Here is a 21,171-nt window from a genome sequence, read left to right on the forward strand (position 1 = left end):
AATTTGTCGCCTTCGAAGACTTTACAAGGATCTGCAGGAAGCTTGATTTATAACTTTGTCTGTTTTTATTAGTGGTTCAAATGTGTAATGTAAGTCTCCAAACATTACTAGGGAAGGATAAGCCATGAAAGACTGAGAAAATGACGTACAGTAGTTCCTATATAGTTTACCGTTGGCTCTCTACTTCTGGCGATCGTATTAACCCTTCAAAAACTCAACTTGCAAAGGGTGAAAACTCACAGTAATATATGAATAGTGTGTGTGTGTGTGTGTGTGTGTGTGTGTGTGTGTGTGTGTGTGTGTGTGTGTGTGTGTGTGTCCTCCTGACCTTAACGTGTCCACCCAGCACCTCCAGCAGTTGTCCTCGGTACCACAGCATGTCCGGCCCGATGACAGCGCAGCCCAGCACGGACTTCCAGGTGTACGGCTTCTGTCTGGGTAAAGTCTTCATGCTCTGCTGAATCCTCTCCCTGAGCTGCTCCAGCTGAGAATCTGACACACAGAGCATTTATGTATTGAAAAAGCAGTCAAGATTATAAACAAAGACACTGTGCCACTGACACTAGAGGAAGTACATGTCTGTCATAAACTTAAATGAATTTTTTTATTTATTTTTGACATGTACAGTAGTTGCTTCCCGGGTTTATATTTTGTTCCTAAGGACCACATGATTGACATGTTATGTTTTGAGTCTAGAGTTAATTTTATTGAAATAAAGGAGTTAATAGGCGCTTTCACACAAAGTACTGAGTTCATCAGAACTCTTTAGTTATAAAATAACCACATCTCGTTCACACCGGAATAAGTCCCTGAGGAAAGATTAGGCAAATGAAGTCGCTGATGTCTTCTTCTGCTTTGGGTTTACTGGCAGGCCGCAAACAACTTCACGGCGTATACTGCCACCGAAGTCCCCGGAGTTGGGGACTGGCTTCAGGAGAAGCTGCTGGGACTCCCAGCAGCTTCCGAGTAAATCACCAGAACCTCCTCATCACCAGAACCTCCTCATCACTCCACCGCTCCCATGTTTTATTTTGTGTTGCCATAAGTTACTCTCTCTCCGTCTGTGCGCTGGGCTAATGCTAATAATGCGACCAAATAAAATGGCGGCTTCACAAAATGTTCAGAGTTTACGTGGGCGTGGTTTGGAATCCGCCCAGCCAATCAGAAATGGGAACTTTTTTCTCCCATGAAAGTACCTGCTCTCTAGCAGGGACTGAAAAGGGGTCGGAAAGGTTCTCATGAACTAAGTTCTAGTTCCAGATTTTTTTGGTGTGAACGCAACATTTCAAGAACTATCGGAACTTAAGTGGGAAAAGTACTCCGGTGTGAAAGCGCCTAATATGAGCATACCTGCATTCAGTGTTCTGGTGTAAATGAGACCGTCCTCTCCGATGGCAGAAACATTTATCTCGATGTTACCGAGGCATTGCAGCTCGGGGGGGTTATACATTGCCGTGTTCACCTGCACACACACACAGAAATATGGATAAATAGCATGGGCAGTTTAAAGACTACATGTACACTTTTGACTACCTGTGGCAAGGCAAGCTTATAGAAATAAAAGGCTTTAGGACATAAAATAAAAATGTGTTTTTTCTTACATTAAAAGGTATTGGCATTTCTATTATCAATTTCACACATAGAATGTTTTCATTGATCTTTGCTTTAACACAAAATCCAGGTGGAGAGAAATTATTTATTGGCTGGAGTGTGTGTGTGTGATTATGTGTTAGTGATCACCTTCTCAGCAGACATGATGGTGCCAGAGTTAGGTCTTGCACTATTGGAGATGGGGTTGGCTGGGAAGAACAAATGACTCTGAGGAAGAGCTGGGGGAGTCTTTATCCCCTTCCCATCAGAGCCTTTAGTCTGGGTCTCGCTCACTGGAGGCTGCGCTTCGGTTTCTTTGATCTTAGATTCCTCAGATTTTTTTCCAACAACATCTCTGCAAGAAGAAAGACACACCAAATAAGGTGTCCACAAACACTAGAAGGACATTGGCTTACTTTAAAGGTCCCATGTCATGGCCATTTCTACTGATCATAATTCCATTGTTGAGGTCTACTAGAATACATTTATATTGTGCAATTTTCCAAACTCACATTGGTTTCTCATAAAGCATCTCTGTATAGTATGGGTATTCACTCACTGTCTTAAACGCCGCCCCCCCCCCCCCCCCCGTGAGCCCACTCAGCTCTGATTGGTCAGCTCGCTTACTCTGTTCTGATGAGTCCACCACCGTTACAGCGGAACATCAGTGTTTATGTGTTACAATGGCGTTTGTTAGCAACCAGAAAATGACACCAGTAAGGACAAACAGATGAGAATGCTGCGTGGGGTCTGGGTGCCGTGTTGGCGGGACGTTGCGGGGCTCGCTGCTGGAGCGGACAGCGTGAGCTGGCTTACTGGTGTGGTGACGGGTAATAACCAGAAAAGCATGACATGGGACCTTTAAAATAAAATATCAGTCTCTTACTAACACCAATAAGAAAGTATTTTCTGCTGAGTGATAACGGTAGATTCTTGTGTGGAGGGTGTATAAAATGCAAAACCTCAAGCGCAGAATTTATGTTTCATCCACAAATAACGGATGAAAAATCCACAAGAAATGCTTTCATCCATTTGTTTTTCATTTTAAGAATTAGTTTGTATATTTGCAGATGTGTTTTTTCAAAGTTGCAAAATCTTTTCTCGATTTGTTCACACAAATATCGAGACGAATCTACCTTCATTCACAAAGTAGTAGATATTAGAAAATACAATGAAAAGCTTCATACATATCAGACCTTCTGACTAAAGAAGCAGTCCAATTGAAGAGTTTGATGATGGTCAAAAGTAGATTGGTGAGATCATCAGAATGAGATATATGGAGAGTTTAAAATATATATGTCTTTCTTACATTATAAGACCCATTTATCAAGTGTTCATTACGAGAACTATTACGAAAAATGTTCGTCAATGACCTTTTTTACATGACTAAGACGAGACGAGCTAAAAATAGATTCTTGATAATAAAAACTATGACGAAATGTATATTTAGTTTTCGTTGATGAGGCAAGACGGGACTAAGGTGGCAAGACGGGACTAAGGTGGCAAGACGGGACTAAGGTGGCAAGACGGGACTAAGGTGGCAAGACGGGACTAAGGTGGCAAGACGGGACTAAGGTGGCAAGACGGGACTAAGGTGGCAAGATGGGACTAAGGTGTTAACATTCAAAATGCAGCATATTTTCCCCAAGAGTCCGTCTCGTCTGTGAAAATGCATCTTACGTCTCTAACTTGCAATATCATTATTTCCACTCTCTGCACTCCAGAAGAGCGATCTCCCTGTGTCTCTGTGTGCGGGGGGCGGGGCCTAACTTTCTCCCTCTCTCTGTGTGTGTGCGGGGGGCGGGGCCTAACAGACACGCTGCAGCGGCGTGCACAAAGATATTAAGAGTAGTAGTACCGTTAAAAACCTTAACGACACCCATCCCTAGATATTACACAAGTAAAGTGTTGAGAGTGAAATGTTGCTTTTCGAATTTCAACACTTGATTCCAATTTCAGATTCCTGTATTTGCCGGAATTGAATTGGTTTAAAGAGAAAACATTTTGACTAAAAGTTGACTAAAATGTAATGATTTTTCATCGACTAAAACTATGAAGGATAAAAAGGACAAAAAATAAATTTTCGTCAAAAGACTAAATCAAAATTAGCTGCCTAATTAACACTGCATGTATCATATTATCACACACAAACACACGCGTCCATGCATTTGACAGACCTTGGTTTCCTCTCCTTGAAGGCGAGGCCTTCGCTCACGAGAAAGTCTGCGATGCTGACAAACCGTCCCGTCTTGTTGGAGCAGGACAGAATGACGGGAACCGGACGCTTGTCTGTCAACTCCTGAACAAGAGAGGAGAAAGAGACAGAAACTAGGTCACTGTGGAGACTAAGAAAAGAGCTGCATAGTGGAGAGCAAAGAAACTTATAATATTAGAGCACATTTAAAGCCACTGACTTTGAGTAATTATTATTTTTTAGAAGATACACTTTGAAACATGCATCGGATAGCCATTTCCAGCCTTTAACCAGTTAAGCCCCACGGCCCGCGCAAAACCTTGCAAGAAACAGCGTCTGAGGGCTTTTTAACATTTAATAAACTATGAGTGTGTCATATCCACTTAACGGGAAGAAACTCAGCTTTCAGACAATATTAATCTTTAGCTAAACGAAACAAAAAGGTAATAACAAAGGCTCTGAATTAGCCCTGAGCGAATAAATGCTAACGCAATTAGCACAGAGCTCAAGGTAAAATACCCTTATTACTTATCGGATCTGCACAAACAAGATATCAATTAGAAAGCTGAGATCCCAGACATATTAGTATCATTACATTACATGTTACTTGTTAGAGGCCTTTATCCAAAGAGACTTACATACTCAATACTGTGGACAATCCCCACAGGAGCAATTTGGGGTGACGTGTCTTTCCCAGGGACACAACGACATGCTGACTGCAGTGGGGTTTGAACCTGTGCTCCCCTGATCCCAACACCAATGCTCTATCCACTGCGCCACACGCCTCAGATGTTCATCACTGAGCGATCCGAGCATGGGAAGCGAAACCAGAAATTCAGACCACGTAGAATTACGCTCCGTAATGCTACACGGGAGAAATTCTTACCTATGTTGTTGTTCTGATAAAAAGTTGTGTTCAATGGCATTAAAACGATAAAAACGCTGCTGGAGGTTAATCCAATGTGTCTCACTTTGAAATGATTACTGATAATCCATCTTCATATTTATGTCAATAACGGAGATTTCATATAAGCTGCTACGAGAGTGTATGACAGCTTCCGTTTTGGGCATGCTGGCTGCGCATCACCCATTCACCAATGGGTAATATTTAGATGGATTTTAGGAACTTCCCCTCGATTCTATTGGCTCCAACGGTTAAAAAGAGGTGTCAATCATCAAAATCGACCGACGGGGGCAAGTGATATGGAAAATGCACCAAAATGACCCCAGAAGTATTTTTTTTTTTTCTAAATCTCTAAAAATTGTAAAAGGTCACTTGTTTTGCATCAATCTTGATACAGGGTACTTATTATATGTTTTAGTTTGGATTCCTAAAGCTTTTAGTCTACCTTACCATCATTCAAGGGTAGTTTTCACTATAAGTAATGTGTTTTTTTTTGGACAGCCACTATAATTGCAATTGTTTTACTATGTTCAATCTGAATTTACTTTAAAATAAAAAAATTCTATATTGATTCTGACTCTTCTACATCCAACTCACAGGTTCATCATTGCTTTGAGAACAAAGATTATTAATTGACCCCTTTTAGAAGGGAAGATATAATCAATTGTTCTGGGAATGTCATTTTTGAGCCTGAGGCCTGAAAAACAGGCTCGGGGCTCAACTGGTTAAATGCAGATTTGTACCCGTCTCTAAATTAACAAACACAAATATATTGTATGTACATTAGGGGAATTGAGCTAGAGCAAAAGGAAATGACTGGAGATTCAGACCTTGATGTTGACCATAGCCGAGGCTCCAGCCAGGTGGAAGGAGATCAGGTCGCAGGCTGTAGCCGTCCAGGTGGTTCTGCCTCCTGCCGGCCTGAAATTAGGGGGAAGAAGAAATCAAGGTGAGACAAAATAAGCCATGAAAGACTGAGAAAGTGACGAAGTTCCTATGGAGTTTAACGTTAGCTCTCTACTTCTGGCGATCGCATTAACACTGCAAAAAATCGACTTGCAAAAGGTTGAAAACTCACTAATATATGAATACTGTCTCAGTGCACGTGTGTGTATATGTGTGTGTGTGTGTGTGTGTGTGTGTGTGTGTGTGTGTGTGTGTGTGTGTGTGTGTGTGTAACCTGATGTCAGTGAGAGAACACTCCAGTGCCAGGGCACCCGTCAGTGAGGGACGGAGGGGCCGCAGGTCGCTGATGTGGATCTTCACCTTGTTGCCATGGTCACAGCGCAGAACCTGATACCAGCCAATAGAGACGCAGTGAGACAGTCAGTCGATGTTAACAATTCACATAACATTTAAATCATAATCACATTTACTGAATGCTTTAAACTGTATATCAAATACCCTAACTCTGACTTATTGAATCACACATTCCTTATGCAGCAGTGATGTTTTTGGATCAGCTGGTATACCTCTGCGATGTTGTCTGACTCGACGTCGGAGCAGATCTGTCCTCTCTCCCAAACTCCGTCGATCTCAGCAGCGCAGTAAATGTCGGCCTTCCATATTATATCTTCGGCCTCCATGCGCGCACACTGCTTGTTCACCAGCTCAGAGATCCTGAAAAAGGGTTTTAAGATTAGATTCAACTTTATTGTCATTGCACAAGTACTTAGACAATTAAATGCCAAGCAGAATTGCAAAAGAAGCAGTTAAGTGCAGAGAGATGTCAAGTATAATATGCTATATCATATGAATAACATTATGGCACCAAAATCATGTTAAATGTGTTGGTGCTGAATATTTAAATATAGCCACGTTGGAAGTAATTGAATTACTAATTCTCAAGTTTTCTTTTTAATTATACATATTAAAGTATTTTCAATTTCATAGCATAGCATGTTTTAAGTATTATAGCCTGGTGATCTGTTGCCTTTTAGGAAGGAGTCTATGCAGCATTAAACAGGATAGTTGGATTTGTTTATTCCTGCTTTACCGAACTAGAAACGCATGTGTATCGTTACATCATAGGTCCAATTTATAGTCACTTTATATATTATATATGAAAAGTTTTAGCTTGTATTGTCAAAATGATACTTATACTGTCTGTTATGTGTGATTGCACCATCGGGAATGCTTGGAATTTCGCTGTACTCTGTGTAGTGACAATAGAAAAATCTAATCTCTGATCTCTATTGAGTGCTGCAGTGACGCGTCCTAAAACCCAGAAGCAAACTCCTTCCGGTTCCTTCAACAAAAAAACAATGTTCATTTCTCCATAGGATTTTGGAAAATAGCTGGAAATAAGGTCTGTGGTTGAGACACATTTAAGAGACGGATCACGTTTTGTTCAGCCGGATAATCTCCACATGTCTACCCTACTTTTATAATTTTCTAGTAATCTAGTCGCCAGAAGCAAAATGCTAACGTTATGCTATAAAGGAACTACAGCAGGGTCGCTGCTTCAACGTCACGCCAACTTAAGATCCATATTCAGAACTACAGACTCTAAATGGTACGAGTTGAAGCGTTTGTTTGAACAGTTTGCAGGAGGCAGGGACTTGCTTTCAAGCAGAACAGGGGGAAAAACAAACTTAGCGGAGTGTTTACGTGTTCGGTGTAATGACGTACAACGACCTCGATAACTTCTGTCGTCCTATTCAGCCACTCGTTAACAACCATCGTTTTTCAGACACGTGAACTCTTCAGAAATCACCAGTGGGGTCACTGCTGATGGATTTAATGTTGTAGAACAAAACGTGATCTGTCTCTTAAATGTGTTTCAACCACAGACCTTAGTTCAGATATTTTCGAAAACCCTACGGAGAGATTGCATTGCTTTTTGACGAAGGAACCGGACGTGGTAAAATGCTAACTTACTTCCGGGTTTTAGGACGCGTCACTGTGGCTCTATTTACTAAATTGTCTCTATCAATATGTAGTAAAATATTTGAGAATGTGGTTTTGTTTTTTAGCTGCTGACTTTTTGAGCTGGGCGTCGTTCTGGGTGAACTGAACGTAGAAGCTGCTCGGCGAGTTGACTTTGCTGACTCGGACTTTCAGGTCTTTGAGTTGATCGGGGAGCTTCAGCTGAGCATCAAACTCCGGCTGCTCCTCGGTCTGATCTCCAGGGGTTTTCTGCTCAGGAGTGTCAACGTGCTCTGTGTCCAAACCCAGCTCAAGTGGAGGGTCCCAAATGGCTTCAGTTGAGTCTTCAGCAGAGGACCCGAGTGTCTCCTGCTGGGATCTAGGTCTGCAGGGAGCAGACCTAAAGGGAACAACATGAAGAAGTAAAGATAAATGAGAATAAGGATTGAAATTATTAAACCATAAAGAAAAACAAAATATGAACTGAGAAAAAATGGAAGTCGGGATGCTTGATACTTAATTATACATTACCACTCTTTACATCAGTCACAGTTTTTATATAAATTAGTACCATTGTTGTTCTCTACGGTCCTTTTGTACTGTGAAACGCATCATGCTGTGTTTATTAAGATAAAATACCTATGGTTTGATAAGGATCCTCACATGCAAAACTTATACTAGCCTATGATCTAGAGCAGTGGTTCTCAACTGGTGGGTCGCGGACCCATTTCGAGTGGGTCGCAGATGTGTGAGTGAAGAAATAAATAAATACAAAATCTTTTTTTTCTATGGAAAAAAGACAAACTTTTATTTTGAAGGCCCGATTTTCGAGCGCTGTGCGTGCAGTAGGCGTTGGACTGGAAGTACCGGAGACCATCAACGGTTTCTGTCAAATATTATTAATATGTCGGGTAGTAATAGATGTATTTATTTTCTTCTCAGAGTGTACCAGAATGCGTAGTTTATATGGTAGTATTTCTAAAAATCTCCTGGGAGAGAATCCCCCCAGACCCCCTTCAGGGGTTGGGTTTTCAGCGTGTGGGCCTTTTTATGATACACAGTTCAGCTTTGATTCCATCATCTCATTAAACCTTTTTAAAAGCATACTTTAGTTCTGTGAAGGGATATAAGGGATATATGCACTGTACTTCACTTTAATTCATATTGTATGCTGAAAGGCGTATATATATATATTTGTTGAATAGATTTGAGTGGTTCAACATTTCGGGTCGCGATTTATTGAGAAAGAAAAAAGTGGGTCCCGAGGCCTGACCAGTTGAGAACCACTGATCTAGAGAAAGTCAGGGACAAGAGAAAATAAAGTGCTTTTCAAGGTTTTGTTAGTAGATATTTAACCTTTTCAAATGTGTATAAATAAAAATACTGTTGTTTAAAACAACATTTTAGTTTATAGTTTTTTCCTCAGTAACTTCTGGATATGTCAGTTGTTGAAGTGTCACCTGTCTTTGAAGGAGGCCAGCTCCTCTTTAACCAGCAGTGTGGCGATGTTGGCTTGCGGTCCGTTCAGACTGCTCTCAAACAGTTTGACCGGCAGCGGCTGAGACTTAGGCCCTGGTTGGAAAACAAAAATTCAGAAAACACACACACTTAAACCCCGAGCCTGTTTTTCAGGTGTCAGGATCGAAAATGCCATTCCCAGAACAAACGACTATAACTTCTAAAAAGGATTAAATTAATAATCTTTTTTCTCAAAGCAAGGTTACATCTGTGAGTTGGATGTAGAAGAGTCAGAATCAATATAGATGTAAATTCAGATTGAACATGGTAAGAAATTGTAACCCCCCATTACTTGTAGTGAAAATCACCCTTGAATGATGGTAAGGTAGACTAAAAGCTTTAGGAATCCAAACTATAACATAATAAGTACCCTGTATCAACATTGATGCAAAACAAGTGACATTTGACCTTTTTAGAAAAAATAATTCTGTTATTGACATAAAAATGGAATGATGGATTATCAGAAATCATTTCAAAGTGTCAGACACATTGGATTAACCTTCAGCAGTGCTTTTATCGTTTGAATGCCATTGAACACAACTTTTGATCAGAAAAACAAAAAGGTAAGACATTTCTCTCGTGTTTGCTCCGTAATGCTACGTGGTGTGATGTCAGGGTTTGCTTCCCATGTCGCGAGTTCTGATCGCTCAATGATACCAATATGTCTGGAATCTCAGCTTGCTAATCGATATCTTGTTTGTGCAGATCCGTTAAGTAATAAGCGTATTTTACCGTGAGTTCTGTGCTAAGTGCGGTAGCATTTTTTCGCTCCGGGCTAATCCAGAGCCTTTGTTATTACCCTTTTGTTTCGTTTAGCTAAAAATTGGTAATATGATCTGAAAGCTGAGTTTCTTCCCGTTAAGTGGATATGACACACTCATAGTTTATTAAATGTTAAGAAGCCCTCAGACGCTGTTTCTTGCGCAAGATGTTGTGTTTGCCCCCTGTGGAATTGAAGGCCACATTGGAGGATTCACAATAAACAAACTAAGCTCCTCAATTATGGTTTTTGTCTTATCTGTTGAAAACCTGAAGAAGTCCAAAACATTTGATAAAGTTAAAGATTTGATAGCAAATTGATTTCTGGCTTGCAGACCGTACCTGTCGCCACGATAGTGACCAGTTTATCTTGAGCCAGGCTGACGAATCTGTTGCAGCAGGTCTCGCTCCAGGTGTATCCATCCAGAGGAATTATTTCTGACAGACAGCAGTGGATTGCCTGGAAAGCAGAAAAAACACTTCCTGAAAAAGTCTTATATTTACAGAACCCATAGATAATGTTGTTTTCTTATCACAAAAGCGTAAAAATATTGATGAGTTGACCAGTCTTTGTTCTCACCATGGAAGGAAGGGCAAAGAACTCGTCCTTGATCTTCCTCAAGTCGCTCACTGACAGAATCTTTTTAACGCCGAAGTCGACAAACTGCACCTCCACTTTCTTGCCCGCCGGATTACCTACACACACACACACACGCACACACACACACACACACACACAACAACGCTGTTACTTTAGCGCCGGTTGAAAGACTGTGCACTCAAGGAAAAATACTCACGAGTTTTGGCCTGAAAGAAACAAGGATCATAAGAGAAACTAGAATGTTTGATTTGGCAGCTGTGTTTACGGATGTGCATGCTACAAACTAGGGCTGCTCAATTAATCGTATTTTAAAATCGCGATTACGATTATGGCTTGCAACGATTACGAAAACAACGTAAGCTACCGTAATTTTCGGACTATAAGGCGCACCTGAATATAAGCCGCAGCAGCTAAATTGAATGATGTGTACATATATAAGCCGCACTGGACTATAAGCCGCAGGTGTTTTAATGTTTCATTACCATATGTAAGGGTTCGTGCACAGAGGGGATTGTCGGGAAAGAGATGGCTGTTTGAGGAAGCTCCCATTTATTAACATTTCAACAAACAAGTTGCATATTTGCATAACGTATTCAAGTGTTACCATTTAGTGCAATAGTAGCTACAGAACATGTACTGTGTAAACTGTACTGTATCACATAGCGTTTCAGACACACAAACTTTTCAACTTTCAAACTCCCAGCGCACGTACCGGCAGTGATCTACAGCAGTGGTTTTCAACCAGTGGTACGGGGACAAACTGTCTCGCTCTCGTAATGTCTGTCTGTCTTGCTCTCGTTCTGTCTCTCGTACCACTCTCGGTTCCACTTTTACTTTTGCGCGCTACCTGTCTCACTCTTTTCCGGCCTCCAGCTTTTCCTGCTGGAGCCCGCCGCTTAAAGGTGGGGGGCGCGGACCGGCCATAGAGCCCATAGAGTTAAAGGTGGTGGACTGTAACCTGTAAAACCCATAGATTTAGGAGGTCCCCTAGTGGCCGTTAGCTGTAAAAATCCATAGATTAGCCGCCCCGTTATATAAGCCGCAGCGTAGAAAAATGGGAAAAAAGGCGCGGCTTATAGTCCGAAGATTACGGTAAATAAAACGCTTATTTTTGGATTATTATTTTTGGGGTTTTCAGTTGAATTATACTTAAAGTTCAGGGTAATCAACTGTTAAAAACATACTGTTCAAAAAGTCAATGAATAATCGCATTTAATAATCGCAATTACAATTATTGACCCAAATAATCGAGATTATATGATTTTTGCCATAATCAAGCAGCCCTACTACAAACTGACTGACTTTAATAGTATAATTATTATTCAATGAGTATTTCACTTTTCTTATTTGTGTTCAATCTATTTTTATGGTCATATTTTACCTAATTGTATTGTGTTCAAAAGTTGTTTATTTGTGTACACACGATAATCGATAAATTGACTTATCGTACGATAAATAAAAATGGACTCGATAACTTTTCTGAGCTCGATAAATTGCCGTTTACATAACGATGTGACCAGCATTTTAGCCAGGCGCGCTGTGAGGGGCGGGGCTCACACACAGCCAGGTCAGGAGTCCGACACTCTGCGTGCAGCAGTGTAGCATCCAAATTAATAATATAGCGACAAGCAGGAGACAACGTGTGACTTACTCAAGGGGAACTTGAGGTGAAATGGAATTGAACTACACATCTCCGGTGTGGCAGTATTTTGGATTCAAGCCAAATCAACGAGGCCAACCTACGGATTTGAATGAGCCGGGCGGTGTGTCGCATTTGTTTAAAAAAGCTAGCAACAAAAGCTAACAATACGACCAACCTTAAACTGCACCTGAAACACAACCACCCCATTCCGTTTTCCCAGCTGGGAGCAAACACAGCAGATGGAGATGGAGAGCCCCCACCTTCCCAACAGTTTGCAATCAAAGATGCATTTGCCCGACAAGGCAAACATCTTGGTGTTCCTTGCTCGAAATCTTTGAAATACAGATTTGGATATGGCCTGTTCAGGCATCTGGGTCTTTGTATGGACAGTGGACTGTACACTTGTTTTAAGGAGGTTTTATTTTGCTTGTGAGACAATATATATATATATATATATATATAAAATAATATAAATATATATATAATATAAATAGATAGAGCTCTGTTTCCAGCCTGAGTCTATTTAATTTATTGTTTTGGTTTTGTGTGATTTAATTAATTTGTTTTATTTATTATATATAATTTATATATTTGAATATTATTTCAAATTTCATTTGCAATGTTGGATTTTCAATAAAAAAGTTCTGTTTGAAAGGATGTACTTGAATTATTATTATATATTATCATTATGTCAGTGGTCTAAAATGGTCTTACAACAGAGCCGACAATGTTATCGTTTATCGCAATAATTTCCAGGAAAATGTATCGTCCAACTAAATTAATTATCGCGACAGCCCCACACAACCACACACACACCCTCACCTATGATCTGAGCTCTGTACCACAGCTTGCCCTTGAACAGGGCGACGCAGGCCTGCTCCATCACAGGACAGTAGATGTTGAAGTCTTCATCTCCAGCCATCGTCGTCGCATTGTAACAATCCTGAAGCTTTGCAAAGAGCAGCAAAGACTCCATGTTCTCAACCTGGAGGGGGAGGAGGGGTGGGGGCAAAGAGAGAGAGTGTGACAACAGAGGAATTAAAAAAACGTACAAATAAGAAACAATCTAATTATTTTTAGGAAGATGCTAAACGTGAACATTTGCTCTCTAGTTAATCTGAATGATATCCCTGACGTCTGTGCCCTGTTGGTATGAAGTGCATGTGAGCGTCTTTACAACCACCTGGATGTAGAAGTCAGTGGGGGTGTTGATGTGGGACACAACAGCATTGACCTCTGTGTCGACCTTGGGATAATCAGGAGGGTAGAACAGCAGCGTCCTCATGCCCAAATTCACTGGAGCATAATACCTGAGAGCAGTTTTTGGAGAGAAGGCTAAAGTTAGGGCCTGGACGAACACAACGGGTTTATTTCCCATATTTTCTTTTTACTTCACTTCAAAAACATCTATAGAAGTATATTTGTAGGACTCCATCACCCTAAAACATTATTATTATTTTTTTACATCTTTGACAAAACCCTAACTCCTCACATCCACACAATCAGAAAATGTTTCTAATTGAGAACAAAGCGGAAGAAAAATACGTTGTTTTTTTTTTGACATTTGAGAAATTAGCTATAATATAATACAAGAAATATATATTATAGTGATTTACATCTACTTGATCCGCAGGCCAAGTCAAACCTGCTGTATGGTCCATTTCTTGGATTTTGGAAACAATTATTTTTACCTCGTTTCAATACATTTAGATTTTTGGACTCAAAGAGTTATTGAGTTGGAAACAATGCTACACAGCCACCACTGGAATCTCATTCTTGGGATATTATAATACTCATCCATTTATGCTAATCTTAAATCTGCCATTCTGCAAAAATATGTGTTTGAAGACAGCGTTTCCGCCAGAGGGGCGTCTTGCCGTCATTTGCCGCCCTTATTCAGCTTGGATGGTCCTGTACTCGAGCCGAGGGCGTCCAAAAATAAATAATTAAATCGAGACAAGATCGAGTTTTTATCGCTTGAAATTACGAAAAGGACAAGGACATCCCTCTGTTGGAGGGGCAAAGGAGTCTGGTGGGATTATTTTCGCCGCAAGCAAAGCGTGTTCCTGTGACGGAAAGTGTACTGCCGGCGAGCCTTGGCGGGGGGTGCTCGTTCACGCGCGTGAACTGCGAGCGCCGGAGCCTCGCAGCGGCAAAACTGAGGCTCCGTGGTAAGCTGTGGTAATACGAAGAGCCGTTTGGGACCCGAAAGAGCCGGCTCTTCTTAGTGAGCCGAGCCAAATTCCCATCACTAATACGTAAAGAGATAGTATCTATAATTTAAGGGACGGCTCAATTCAAAATTCAAGCCACGTGACACGACCCCCCCCCCCCCCCCCGCTCTCGGGGTGGACGCCCTCTGAGCCCAGGTCTGGCGGAAACACTGTTTGAAGAGGAGGAACAGACATTTGCACGTGAGAATTGAAATGTCTGTTGAAACTATTTGGTAGAGCTCTAATATATTGCATCAAATCAAATAAATACTTTTTTGAAAATCACTTTTTCCGTTGTAATTAGCACGTGTACCTGGCCACTTCGTTGAGGACGAGGTACTCTCTGATGGAGATGGGATTGCCACTGGGCTGATTGACGGGAAGCTTCTTCAGATCCACCAGCAGAGTGTCTCTGTCCTGACCCATGTGTCTCATATCCACCGCTGCAGAGCCCACCATACGGCTGAATTCCACCTGAGCATCTTTTTTCCAGCCCTTTGTCTGAACAAACAAAAACAGACAAAGAGTAAACACACCTGCTGTTGCTGCTGCTGCTGCTGCTGCTTTTTGGTAAAACCCCACAATGTTAACAACATAAACACATTATGAAAACAAGCTGAAGGGAAAACACTTCACAAACCAGAATAGTGACTTTGGGTAACTTGAGTGTATCCTGCAGCAGACTCTTAATTCCATGGTAACATTTGTATCAATCTTTATTATCTTATTACAACAATTGTCAAAATAAACCTTAGTAAACAAGTTCTCTTCAGCTCAGTCTGTGTTATCTCAGAGCTTGTTTTTTTTTCTCCCACTTTTTATTTAGATTTTATTATTTTCAGGAACAATACAAACAAAAGTAGTGTCAGGGATCAAATAATGATCTATACATAATGTAACTAAGGTCAGGGTTCGCTGTGACTTAGTGAAGGTCTTGTAGGCAGTCCACTTGAACAGTTTATTTTCGAATTCTGGTGGTTTCATTCTGAGCACATGGGTGAGTGTTTCCATATGGAGTATTGCTCTAACCACTTTCAACCAGTCATTGGCTGTAGGGGGTTCCTCCTGTAGCCATTTCCTGGCGATTGCTTTTTTCGTTGACGCTATCAGTATACGAACAAGATATTGGTCTCCGTATTGGACAATGCTTCTTGTGAGGTTTCCCAAATAAAGTACTTCAAAAGTGTTCGGGACCTCATATCCCAAAATCCACTTGAGCACAGTCCATACATCAATTGTCTCTGCTTTTTTAATGTGTTATTTCAAATGTTTGAAACTGAAATGGACAGCATATGATAAAGCATTTATCTTTGTCCTCACCAGGGAAGGACATTATTATTACAAGAACAGATATTGTGTATTTAATTAAGTCTCAGTGGTTCTTACCAGGTCATAGGGGACCAGGTCCTTGAGGGAACATCTGACGGCCTGAGGAGCGAAGTTACTCAGCGCCCGATGCACCCCCTCATACACCTTCCTCAGCTGGTTGTTCACCTCCTGCAGGGAAGACTTAGTGCTCCCCTCCTCCCTGAAACGGAGACAAGAGAGGAAGAATTAGTAAAAATAAATGACTGCATAACACACACCTTGAATACTGAGAAAAGGCATTGAAAAAAAACCAGTCCAAATAAATTGATGGAATAGTTTCTCTAAATAAAAGCAAAACAGAAATGCTAAAACAATCGTTTAATGTCATTATACATGTACAATGAGAAATAAATGCTTCTCCCTTTCAAAAGGTGCCATCAAAACATAAGACAACAAATACACGCAGCATACATGCTTAGGAATAAGGAATAAAGTGCAGTAATTATTTCCAGGGGTATCATCATGTGAAACACCAGGAGAGAGCAAGAATTGGTGTTTGGTGCAAGTGCAATCAATAGAGTTGAGAGCTTACTCCACCAGGCAAACATTTTTCGGGCTGGAAAAGTAGGGAGTGCACATTTAGGCCCAATCCCAAATCACCCCCTCGACCCTGCCCCTCCGTGACGGAGTGAACTCCGTCTGTAGCCACACTCGCAGCTGAATGAAGTTCCCTCCATTAAGGGTTAAGGGTATAAATACAGCAGCAAGCTTTGGGACGGCCTCCCCTCTAACCGGCAGAAACAGGAAATGCCGTAACTGTATGTAACAACGGTTTCAAATCAGCACCTCTTTGACAAAAAATGTAAATTAATAACTCAAATAAAACTCCAAACATCTTTCATTGTGTTAATTTTTTGTAAAGCTCTTTTAGTTTTAAACCTGATGTTTATAAGCTTCTTAGTTTTTGCAACAGTCTGTAAATATACACAACTTTATAATAAAATGCACACATTTACCTTTTTCTAAACACAGGTATGACCCTAAGTTAAAACATATGAGGTTATCATGAGGTTGTTAACATCGCAGTTTATCAGTGGATGTTTGCTGGAACTACTTGTTAACAGCTTGTTTCCTGACGGACACACACAGCGTGACTCCGGTCAGGTAGAGACCGGTCTCAAGTCAGCACCGATACAGATTCGCTGTTTGAGGGCTTGATAGCCCACTCCCCCTCCACACCGCTCCACACTCGTTGGTTTGGAACAGCACTTAATATGGCGGACCCTCCGTTCAGTGTGTAGGGGGCGGTTTGGGATTGGGCCTTAGTTTTTCTGTCTAGTGCTTCAGAGAGGTTGTGGTCAAACTTGATTGCAGTAAATGGAATTTAGACTATGATTTAATTAGAAACACAACTTTTGTTTAAGCCAAAACATTTTTACACTATATAATGACTTCTGTCGCTGCCTGAGGAAACACAGGTGCCTTACGTCCATCATGAGCGTGTGTAGTACCTCTGTATGGGGAGGCGTATGTTGAGGCCAGAGTCGAGGAAGAAGACTCGGACACTGGCCAGCTGAGTGACTGGACAATCTTTCCCTGCATCAACACGTCCAATCTGCGTGACTGAAACCACACGGGCCCGACACCACAGACCCTCCTTCGACTTCACAAAGATCAAGGAGCCTGGAGAGGAACGGAGAGATAAAAAGCTGGATCACAAGCACTGTCAGTTTTACTCCACTGTGAGAGGATGAGGGGGGTGTGATGTTTACTCTACATGATTACGAGTCTCATATATTAATATATCAATATATCAAGTGCTCACTGTTACAATTATTAATGTATCATAAAGGGGTGTACCTAGTATACTTTTTGTTTGATTTACTCAACTATAATTAAGTGAAGATACTGCCTGTAACATACACTTTCATTGGTACATGGAAAATGCTTAAACTTGAAATTATAACTTGATATTTTCTCTCTTTTCATAATCTTTTTTAAGGCAAGGCACTACAGGTGAATAGGGTACTTTTTTTAACTTAAAGATATCAGCTAGAAATTTCTCCAGTTAAGTACTTACATTAAGACAATAGTTTTTTGTATTACAAGTTTTCTGAAATAGCATGTTTAAATATGCAAATGATCCATTATCTAATTAAATATGCGCATATTTTAACACATTTCCGGAACACAATTCAGGAACACAATTCTGAACATTGGATAAAGCTAGGTTCAAAATTCTTGTTTTATTTTGTAGTCACATTAGAATCCAGGGCTTTTACAGAAGGGACTTTGAATACCTCTTTTTATCACTCCATAAAATATCAATTTTCGCCATGTTTTTATTTATAACATTTTATATAATTCAGGCTAAGGATGATATATGAACAAAACCTTCTGTAAAAGCCTTCAGAATATTGATAGGAATATAACTGGAAGGTTTGGTGTATGTACGTGCAACCGAAGTGGACATTACTCAATCAGAATAGGAGAAAAAACTCATTTTGAGAAAACGACCTTTAAAGATTGCAGCGAGGCGCTAGCTAAACCCTCCTGCTCTCTGGATGACAGCTTGCGCCTCGACGCACTCCGTGAAGGTATTTCATGTTCGGGGTCATTTGTTTTTTGTATAACGTTGCTTCGTGCAAGTGACAACTGTTATCGTCTTCTCTGTGAACGCTTTTTTCGCTGTTCTTTTGCCATTTTGAGATTACAATTTCCTGCGGAAAGCTAACCAGGAAGTGTTTTAGCACACCACGTGACGCATCTGAACGAATCACATTGTCAGAAATTGAGACCAGCCAAAGAGATTTCGTTTCTTGGTTTAAGACCCCTTTGTACTTTCACGATTGGTTGCTGACACAAAGGAAATGACTAGATTTGGATCCGATGAGATTGTGCAGGAGAAACGGAGCTTTCGAACGATACCTCTGATGACATGGTGCACACAGCGGTCGCGGTACATTACGTTAGAATGCTAACTTTTGGAGAAATCTCCAGACGCAAATAGACAAACTATATTAAAACAAACACCTAAATGCAGTGATGCAAACACAGGTATGGTGAAAAAAGAGAGAACTATTCGAAGCAGAAAAAAACAGCGTAATATACCATCTGACAATGACAGATTTTTCTTTTTGGATATTTTACAAATCACTCCCCTTTCAAACTCTATTCTTGTTATTTTTAACAACTTTCTTTTGTTACTGTCATATAGTATTTTATACCTGTTAATAATTGAGTCTCTAATGTCTCATTAATAACTATAATGATCATATCAAGGTGTGCCTTAACCTCACTGAGCTGAGGTTATTTGAGCCTCTCAGGAGAGAGCTCTCTTCCACCTGGTTGTAGAAAAGCTCTTTAAATTCGTTAGCATAGCTAGCTAACCAGATGCTAACAACAGATCGCCACTGTGCTTACAACTAAAGACACAGCCACGCAAACACTGCGGCATGTGTACGGCTCCTTATGGGTACTGCAATATTTGAAGAGCTGGAGCAGCGTTCCGATGCTCTCCGTTACTCCTTTCAGACGAGACATAACCACGTGAAGACCTATGGTGAAGACACGTTACGCTCGTGTTGTGTTCAATGAACCTGTCCTTGGCCAGGAAAAACAGGCACTCGCTTGTTTAATTATTTTGCGATCTAGATTTCTTCTTCTTTTTTGAAGTGAGAAGTTGACGGACGGACGGACCCCCCCCAAAACGAAAACTCTTCGGTTCTCTACGAATTACACAAGTCACCCAAATCAGCGTTAAAAAAGCGGGAGGCGCCGAAAAGCGACTAATTTGCATCAGTGTAAATGTGTATTTTGTTCAATTTCCTTCCAAAAGCCTGAAAGAAAACATGTTATGGAATCAAAATACCACAAAATCTCAAAATTGACCAGTGCATGAAAGCGATGTTTTTGCCTGCCGTGTCACCTTGAGGACACAAAACACACACCATTCTCCACTTTGTCACTGGAAGTAAAGTGGCAACTGTCTCTGCTGCAGAAGACGTTTATCTTCTCGGAAAGGTTCTCGCTTTCGCTGCTCTCCGCCTCGTAGCGGACGTAGAAGTGACTTGGATTCACAACGTGGGTTACAATCACCATCTGGAAGACTAGGAGAGAGGAGAACCAGAGAGGAAGGAAGGAACGGGGGAAGAGGAATCAAGAGGGTAGGTAGAGAAAAGACATTTAAAATCGAGGTCATTGGGTTACAGACATACAACATTCAAATAACTTTACAACAGTTGACTATTCCTACAATCTGCCTGATTGCCAAAAGACTGATTGATCTTTTTCCTTTGGATTCTCCCTGCGTCACTAGCCAGCTCAGGGCCGGTGCGGAGCAGCAGCAAAATAGAAAACATTGGCAAACATATATTAAAGTTTCTCCTCTGCCTCAAATACAGTCAACTTCATGCTCTGATTTGATGTGACATTGATTCAATCCCAAACACACCATGTTGTTGATCCTTGAACAGCTCCTCGAGGATTAGGTCTGGATCTCTAGAGTGTGACTTGTTGATCTGGCGAGGACGGTTGGAACTGCCAAGGGGTTTCGGAATCAGAGAGGAGCCTCGGGATGACGGACTGCGAGATCTCGGGCTCTCCTGGTTTTGCTTTGGATGAGTGGGCAGGTTGTTGCCAGAGGGAGAGTTATAGTTTCTGTCCCTGCCCTCTGCACGCTGCAGTGAGGACTTCCTGTTGAAGCTGCTCGGCGGGTCAGACAACCTAAAAGAGAACAGCAAGAGGACTTGGTTACAGGAAAACTATTTCCATTTAAAAGAAGAAGAATGTAATTCATGCAATATTCTCAAAACATAACACACATTGACTTGACAAACACTACAGATGTAAGATTTTAAGTATTGCTTGGTGTAGTTTGTGATTGTACATGTAAGATGTAAGAGCCTCCCCCACACAGAGGGCTCCACATTGAACACAGGCAATGTAAACTTTTCTTGCTGGAGTTCATGTTTTTGTAACAATATGGGCCCTTTAAGATAGAAAAACTATAACAATAAGTTCAACAACAGTAGCCTACAGTAGAAGCATGTATTTAACAACGATGTATGGTGATATCTGAAGTTGAATAGAAGAGAGAAACTCTCCTCATGGTCAACAGACTGGCAAAAACAAATGCTGTGTAAGGATGCTCTTTGTTGAGGTTTACATTTCTTGTTCTTAGAAAAAGTAGAGCATTTGAGAGACTTTGAATCCTAACTGAGTCTTCAAAAAATAACACATTAGAGATATTTAGGGACTTACTGCTTTGGGTCGCCGACTTCAATCGCCAGAGACAAAGCCAGACTCGGTTTCAGACCATCGATCTGGAAAACACTGCTACAAAACAAACAAAACATACATATATATATATATATATAAATCAAAAAAACATTATAGGTCAAAGCCTGTCTCTTATTTTTGTTTGGCTTCATTCATATAACAAAATAGCAGGGCAGAAACAGTTTCAAGTACATCCATATTTCAAATGTATCTTTTATTTTGATATTCAACACTGTGTTGTTACCCTTTTACCTTGCTAATACAGCAGAACAAGAAGTGTTATACAGTACATTG

The 21,171-nt window shown here is 40.8% G+C and overlaps 1 protein-coding gene across 1 annotated transcript in view; it reads right to left on the reverse strand.

The window, feature by feature from the left end:
• rnf17 (ring finger protein 17) overlaps positions 1 to 21,171 on the reverse strand; it is a 34,100-nt gene that overhangs the window by 6,016 nt on the left and 6,913 nt on the right. The window contains exons 10-28 of the mRNA XM_079665798.1: positions 20,860 to 20,934; positions 20,051 to 20,322; positions 19,548 to 19,706; positions 17,109 to 17,280; positions 15,676 to 15,817; positions 14,603 to 14,790; positions 13,260 to 13,386; positions 12,899 to 13,061; positions 10,414 to 10,529; positions 10,176 to 10,293; positions 9,017 to 9,128; positions 7,672 to 7,956; positions 6,161 to 6,308; positions 5,869 to 5,981; positions 5,519 to 5,609; positions 3,768 to 3,889; positions 1,741 to 1,945; positions 1,351 to 1,462; positions 224 to 492 (exon numbers count right to left, since the gene is read on the reverse strand). Coding sequence (XP_079521924.1) covers positions 224 to 492; positions 1,351 to 1,462; positions 1,741 to 1,945; positions 3,768 to 3,889; positions 5,519 to 5,609; positions 5,869 to 5,981; positions 6,161 to 6,308; positions 7,672 to 7,956; positions 9,017 to 9,128; positions 10,176 to 10,293; positions 10,414 to 10,529; positions 12,899 to 13,061; positions 13,260 to 13,386; positions 14,603 to 14,790; positions 15,676 to 15,817; positions 17,109 to 17,280; positions 19,548 to 19,706; positions 20,051 to 20,322; positions 20,860 to 20,934 — 2,989 coding nt within the window. The remainder of the gene's footprint in view (positions 1 to 223; positions 493 to 1,350; positions 1,463 to 1,740; positions 1,946 to 3,767; positions 3,890 to 5,518; positions 5,610 to 5,868; positions 5,982 to 6,160; positions 6,309 to 7,671; positions 7,957 to 9,016; positions 9,129 to 10,175; positions 10,294 to 10,413; positions 10,530 to 12,898; positions 13,062 to 13,259; positions 13,387 to 14,602; positions 14,791 to 15,675; positions 15,818 to 17,108; positions 17,281 to 19,547; positions 19,707 to 20,050; positions 20,323 to 20,859; positions 20,935 to 21,171) is intronic.

Source organism: Notothenia rossii, assembly GCF_949606895.1.
Source record: "Notothenia rossii genome assembly, chromosome: 2".
NCBI lineage: Eukaryota > Metazoa > Chordata > Actinopteri > Perciformes > Nototheniidae > Notothenia > Notothenia rossii.